Here is a 6880-nt window from a genome sequence, read left to right on the forward strand (position 1 = left end):
TGCCCGCACTAATCACATTGAAGTTGACATACATTTTATCTGAGACAAAGTTCTAGCTCATTAGCTTGATGTTCGATATGTTGCTTCCGAAGATCAACTAGTAGACCTTCTTACAAAGCTACTTCCAGCTACTACATGTCATTTTTTGTATGACAAGATGACACTTGGTCTAGACTAGTGTCACTTGAGGGGATATTAGACTAACTAATTTAGACAGTTAATATTAGTTAGTTAAAGTTAGCTTCAAGTTAGTTGGAAGATAGTTAAAAATGTTAGTATCTTTATTCAAGCAGTTGTAATATTGTATTGGACTTGTCTATAAATACAATTGCCATGCCAACCTTTATTGTTGAGCATTTTTCTACTTTCTTCTTCATCCTTCTCCTTGCTCTTCTCTCTCATTTGATCATCTGAACTCGTTATTCAGAGTTCTTACACTATATGTTTAGTTTGATCTTGGTTATAAACACAAATCGTACTACAATATCATCTAGCAAACACACATGAGCCTGCTAATTTAAGTCTAAAAAATTATCTCTAAAACTGTCTTAGAAGCCTCTTTTTATTTAGGCTATTTAGAATTTTTACACTCTTCAATTATGACTTATGTATTATTGTGTCTCATGAATTTTTTAGCTCATTAAAAATGATCCCTAAACTATTCATAGTGTTATAAATTAGTCATTAAGTCAAGTTTTATCACATGTGACAAAGAAAATGATAACATATCTATTTAGTCAATTACCACGTCAGCGCCACATCTATAATATAAAATTTTAAAAAATAAATTATATATTTCAAAAAAATTATTAAACTAAAAATTAATTAATGATTAAAAAATAGATTTTTTTTATATTTACACTTTAAAGCATATTTTTTTTTGTATTTTTACCGAAATCTATATAGCAACCATCAGAAATCATAAATCACAACCAAAATTCACATAAAAATTACCGAAGTAACCCAAACTGTAAAATTAAAAAAAAAATTAAAAATAGTATATAGAGTAATTCTCTTTAAAAAATTATGTAAAACTAAATTAAAAAAAAAATTATTTTTTTAAAATTAATTATGCACGTGACGTTGACGTGGCATTGGCGTGACAATTATCTGAACAACTATTTTAATATTCTATTTACCACGTGTAACAAACCTTAACAGAATGACTAACTTACAATACTTGTGAATAATTCAATGACCATTTTTAAAGGACTCAAAAATTCAAGAGCACAATAATACATAAATTATAATTCGGGGACAAAAATTCTAGATAGTCTTTTAATTCATTTATTTTATTTATTTTCTTAAAAAGATTGTGATTTTATTTTATTTTAATCAGCTCCACGTCATGCTTTGATGGAATTTTGGCTAATAATTATTTTATATAAATATATTTTTGTGCGTACCAATACGATACGACGTCGTATGGGTACACCTGATTTTTATTGGCGCACATTACTCGTCCAGACATAAAATATAATCCATAAAACAGAGTTGGGAAGAATCGCCGAGACATAACTGAGTTACGATTCACGAGTCAGACTCGGTCCTCAAAACCCTAACTATGGAGTCCATAGGCGTTCTGATGCCCATCCCAATGAACTCTTATCTCGAGACTGAGCTGGAGAAGCGCTTCAATCTCTTCAAGCTATGGACCTTACCCAACAAGACCCAATTCATAAAGGAAAACGCTGAATCAGTCAGAGCCATCATCGGAAACTCATTCTCCGGTGCCGATGCCGATACGATCAGCACATTCCCCAATTTGGAGATTGTATCAAGCTTTAGCGTTGGAATGGATAAGGTTGATTTGAAATTGTGTAAGGAGAAGGGTATTAGGGTCACCAACACGCCTGATGTGTTGACTGATGACGTGGCTGACCTCGCCATTGGACTCATGCTTGCTGTTCTGAGAAGATTGTGTGAGAGTGATCGGTATGTAAGGGCCGGCAAGTGGAAGAAGGGTGATTACAAGTTAACCACCAAGGTTTGCTTTCATTATGCTTATTTAGTTTAATTATGTACATTTCGATTTGGGATTATTATCACATTTAGTGGGTATAATTTAGAATCGATATTAGTGGTTTGTGATTCAACCTTATTTTAATTAGGCCAATTAAGATTTTTGTTTCCCGAACTTTGACATGTACTAAAGTTCGGTAAAAACTCTTCTGAACTATTTGAGATTGTTGATTTGATACATGTCAAAGTTCGAATAATATGATTTGGTAGATATCAAAGTCTAGGGAGCATGATTTAGTACGGAAACAATCAATGAATTAGTAAAATTGAATAAAAGCTCTTAAATCTAATAATCTCAATAGTTCCGGAGAATTTTTAACGGTCAGAAATGTTCAGGAGACATGACTTAGTACATGTTAAAATTTAAGGGGCAAAAATCTTAATTAACTTTTTAATTAAGTAGCTTACTTGAAATTTGGGTTTGATACTAGTTAGTTTCTTATTAAGCATTTTTAATGACTGCAGAAGAAGCCTTTTTCCTAGAGATTTCTTATTTAGTTGACTGTAGTTCATTTTGTTTCACTTAAATATTTATATAAATTTTTGGGTTAGCAGCAAAAATTCCTATATAGTTTATTTATTGCACTTAAATCCTTGTGTAAATATTTAAACGGTAAAAATCATATTTAGCCGCAAAAATCTTAACCGTTACATATTTGATGCAATATTAGTCCCTCAGTTATAGAGATATAAGTACAAAAAGATAAACTACATTAGAATTTTTGCTACTAATAAATTTACAGCAAATTTCTCTATTTAGTTGAATGGATGGCCCCAATAAAAAATTATGTACATTTAGATTTAGGATTATTACATTTCACATACATGAAGCGGGAATCACTAGTAGATCCCCAAAACGCATAGTTTCCCCTCCAAAAAAATAACTTCCTCTGTATGGTGATGTGGGGGGCGTAAAGAAGGAAAGATACATTTCAAAATAATCGTTATTCGGGCATCTTTATCCCTAGAATCGATATTAGTAGTATGTGACTGAACTTTGTTTTAATAAAGTTGCTTACTTGAAATATAATTTTTCTGAATCAGTTAGTAGCAAGGTGCATTTCTGGCTTGATACTTTTAGTATTAGGCATTTTAATGCCTGCAATTTTCCTAGAGATTTCTTGACCTTTTGGACTAAATGCATGTGACTATTGTCTATTATTAAATGTTCCAAGTTTGACATCCAAGGATCACTGCAGATGACCTTAAATTGAATTTTGCTCTAATGGTCTTTCCAGATTTGCTTTATTATTGGATTTAGTTATTTTTTTCTTCTTTCATCTTTTTAGTTCACTGGAAAAAGAGTTGGGATCATTGGTTTGGGGAGAATTGGGCTAGCAATTTCGAAGAGAGCCGAAGCATTCAGCTGTCCCATAGCTTACTACTCCAGATCAGAAAAACCAGGTGTGAGCTACAAATACTACCCAACTGTGAAAGAGTTGGCTGCCAACTCCGACATTTTGGTGGTTGCTTGTGCACTCACTGAGGAAACCCGCCACATTGTCAACCGTGAAGTCATCGACGCATTGGGCACAAAGGGTGTTCTCATCAACATCGGGAGGGGTCCTCATGTCGACGAACCTGAGCTAGTATCAGCCCTGGTTGAAGGCCGATTAGGGGGCGCTGGCCTTGATGTCTACCAAAATGAGCCTGAGGTTCCTGAGGAGCTATTTGGTCTTGAAAACGTTGTCCTTTTGCCTCATGTTGGAAGTGGCACTATCGAAACACGCCAGGCCATGGCTGATCTGGTGGTTGGTAACCTTGAAGCTCACTTTCTGAAGAAGCCATTGTTGACTCCAGTGGTTTAGTAGTACTGTGTCTCCTTGTAGTACATGAATGTTAAGGTCTCTGATTGGAAGGCTTTCCATTTAAATGAAATAATTTGTAATAAATTTTCAATTCTAATAACTACATTTATGCTTTTCTCATTTTTCTCTTTCTTAGCTTTTCCTGTTTATATTGAAAATACAAGAAGATGAATTTTTGAGCAATAATAACAAGTTCCATGAAAAATCAATGATATAATAAATAATATTGATAAAAAGTGTGTAATTATTACACCATTGGATTTGAATTTTAAATATGACTTAACCAGCAACGTGGTCTGTTTAACTACAGTCAATGTCAATAAGCTCAAAGCCATGGCCGGCCTCTTAGGAAAAAAAAAATTATTGAACCCTTTATTTAAAAAATATGTATAATTTTAAATAAAAAATATTTTATAGGTGATGTCCTTATTATACTCTTATATTAATGTAAATTATGTGTTAAATTTAAGTAGAGGGTAAGAGTGTAATAGGAAACTTGGTATATTTTAATAAAATATAATTTGGGGGTATTTTTGATTAATAAATACAAAAAAAGAGGTATTTCTCATCTTATCCCATTATACACTAGGGATTTACCATTGTACTCTTATTTATCATGTATATTATAGTTATTTAAGATATCTTGCAAAATTTTAAGAAATTTGGAAAATTTTAACACGTCAAAAATAAAGTTCAAACAGTGTCTTGCACGCGACTATTTTATTTTATACTCGTGTAAAATAAGTTGTTTAAATACTAGTTTTTATATTGTAAATTATTTTAAATTTCTCAAAACTTTGTAGGATATCTTAAATAACTATAACGTACATAAATACATAAAAAAAATAGACTAAAAAATTCTTCAAGATGTCGAAACAAATAGAGAGTATATGAGTATAAGCACCCTAAATAAATTAGAGGTTTTTACCTCACATATTGAAATTTCTCATTTTTTTCTGTTTTTATATTGTGTTATGTTTTCACTGATATTTTTTTAGTTGTTCCACAATTATTTTTTAATTGTTCTATTTTATTGTTTTACTATTATTTTATAAAAAAAAATATATATTTTTGTAAAAAATTCTTTAGGACAGTAAAATTGTAAATTCAAAATCCAATATGTTTTTGTAAAAAGCCGTATTTAAAACAAACTATAAAGTTTCGAGAAAAAATGGCGCGAACCTCAACAGCCAAACAGAAACTTTTCATTCCAGTTACAGGTATAAATACCAAACTATTCGAGTGTGAGTGAGGAACTCAATTCTCAGCAATGGCGTTTTCCGAGGCCTTCCATGAACGACTTGAACGAATGGAACTTGATCGTAACAAACGTCTCTCTCTTCTCCAGGTCATACTCTTACTCTCTGTTTCACTTTCTAATTAATGCTGAGATTGATTCTTTCCTTGATTTTCCTCCACTTTCTCGGTTACCAAACGGAGAATTACAATATCCGCAGGCAGAGAAAGAGTTGCAATCGAACAAGTCTCTCGTCCTGGCATCGAAGCTGGCGGAAATTCGAGCCACCGAACAGAGATGCTTTGTGCTCGATCAGAAAATCGCCGCCCAAAATTTCAAGATCTTAGCTCTTAAAACCGAAATCGAAATGATCGATTCCAAATACGAAACGGATTCAAATCAGCTGAGGTTGAAAAATTAAAGCTGTTCTATTCCTGCGAACGATTAATTTCTCTTACGATATTTTGATTTTGGCTTTGATTTTAGGGTTTTGATGATTGAAGCAGAGGATCTGGAGGACTTGGAGAAGCAGAAAGATCAGTTTTATGAGTCGAAGATCTCTGAAATGAAAGAGTTCAAACAAAAGGTAGAGAGATTTGGTAAGGAATTAAGAATGCGAGTACAAAATTTGAAATGTAGTCTGAATCAGGTAAAATTCTTGAACATTCTTTTCTTTTTTGAACTTATAATATTGTTTTTTATTGTCATTGAGAATTGAGATTCAGATCCATGAATTTCAGTTGCAGAAGAGCTTTGTGAAATTTCAAGGCAACAATGGATATAGTAGTAATTCTGAAATAGCTAAAGCTGAGAGGATGAAGTCTCAACTCTTGGTTGCAAAACATGAATTGGATAAGAATTTGGCTTCCAATTTCAGAATGAAAACACATTTGCAGATGGAACTTCAGAGTATCTCATCTATACATAATACCAAATAACTAAACAAGGTATGTTTAATGATTGAGAACTATGAACCTATTTTGGTACATTGTCAAAGTCCTTGAAAATAACTTGATATGAATATTGGTACATTGTTGATCGTTATGAAAGAATTCCATGAGCTAATAATAAAATCATGAAGAATCGTTAAAGTGTGTAGAAACTTGTGTTTTTTCAACCCCTAATATACTAATGTGAAGGATCGTTGATAGTAACACAGTTCATAATCACAATTGAAAAGAAGCATTTGTGATAAGTCTCAGATAATGAAAACTTATAACCCATATGCTTTTGATATTGGTACTTAGGATGTGACTTACAAGTTTCATAGACCAATGCTTGACCATTAACAGACCTCGCAATGTACTGAAATTACAAATAGAGAAATAGTTGATTAACTCAGAGTTGAATCAGCTTAACAACATTTGATAATGGAAGAGTAGTTGGGTTCTCTGCTAGTTTTGCAGTTTTGCTTGAGCTTCAATTCAACTCTGGCTGAGGCAATAGCATTAAAACAAGCTTTATCATGGTGTCAAGGTGTTAAGTTCCAATTTAGGTATATAAAAACTGATTCACAAGGACTTGCAATTAATATAATTGATTGTATCTAAGAAGGGAAGACAAGAATATGGCTCATGTTATTTGCAAATATTACTTTAGGGCTTGGTAGAGAGCTGGTAAGTATGGATTGGCAATGTTCCTACCTTTTTCATTTGTAACATCAACATGTACTTATTGTTTATATGAATGAAGTTACAATTCAATTAAAAAAAAGTGGGAATTTAAATTAAAAGTTTGGGATTAATTTATCAAAATAAAAAATTTAGAGACCAATTCGCTAAAATTTAATATATTTGGAAACTAATTTGCAAAA

General features: G+C 32.1%; 2 protein-coding genes across 2 annotated transcripts; both read left to right on the plus strand.

Moving 5' to 3' along the window:
- Nucleotides 1-1417: 1417 nt before the first annotated feature.
- On the plus strand, nt 1418-3950 carry LOC115697455 (hydroxyphenylpyruvate reductase). The gene is made up of 2 exons (XM_030624466.2): nt 1418-1987; nt 3312-3950. The coding sequence occupies exons 1-2, from the start codon at nt 1565-1567 to the stop codon at nt 3828-3830; spliced, it is 942 nt and encodes a 313-aa protein (XP_030480326.1). The 5' UTR covers nt 1418-1564; the 3' UTR covers nt 3831-3950.
- Nucleotides 3951-5037: 1087 nt separating this feature from the next.
- Nucleotides 5038-6655, plus strand: LOC115698150 (uncharacterized). Its single transcript, XM_030625329.2, has 4 exons — nt 5038-5178; nt 5288-5475; nt 5554-5716; nt 5808-6655. Exons 1-4 carry the CDS (start codon nt 5101-5103, stop codon nt 6003-6005), a joined length of 627 nt encoding a protein of 208 aa, XP_030481189.2. The 5' UTR covers nt 5038-5100; the 3' UTR covers nt 6006-6655.
- Nucleotides 6656-6880: the final 225 nt, after the last annotated feature.

This window comes from Cannabis sativa, chromosome 7 (assembly GCF_029168945.1).
Source record: "Cannabis sativa cultivar Pink pepper isolate KNU-18-1 chromosome 7, ASM2916894v1, whole genome shotgun sequence".
Classification (NCBI taxonomy): domain Eukaryota; kingdom Viridiplantae; phylum Streptophyta; class Magnoliopsida; order Rosales; family Cannabaceae; genus Cannabis; species Cannabis sativa.

Bases quoted from the DNA above. Each gene is read 5' to 3' on its own strand.
- LOC115698150 (XM_030625329.2), top strand. From the start codon at position 5,101: ATGGCGTTTTCCGAGGCCTTCCATGAACGACTTGAACGAATGGAACTT. The intron at 5,179-5,287 runs GTCATACTCTTA...CAATATCCGCAG, and splicing joins AACGTCTCTCTCTTCTCCAG to GCAGAGAAAGAGTTGCAATC. The intron at 5,476-5,553 runs GTTGAAAAATTA...CTTTGATTTTAG, and splicing joins ACGGATTCAAATCAGCTGAG to GGTTTTGATGATTGAAGCAG.
- LOC115697455 (XM_030624466.2), top strand. From the start codon at position 1,565: ATGGAGTCCATAGGCGTTCTGATGCCCATCCCAATGAACTCTTATCTC. The intron at 1,988-3,311 runs GTTTGCTTTCAT...TCATCTTTTTAG, and splicing joins ATTACAAGTTAACCACCAAG to TTCACTGGAAAAAGAGTTGG.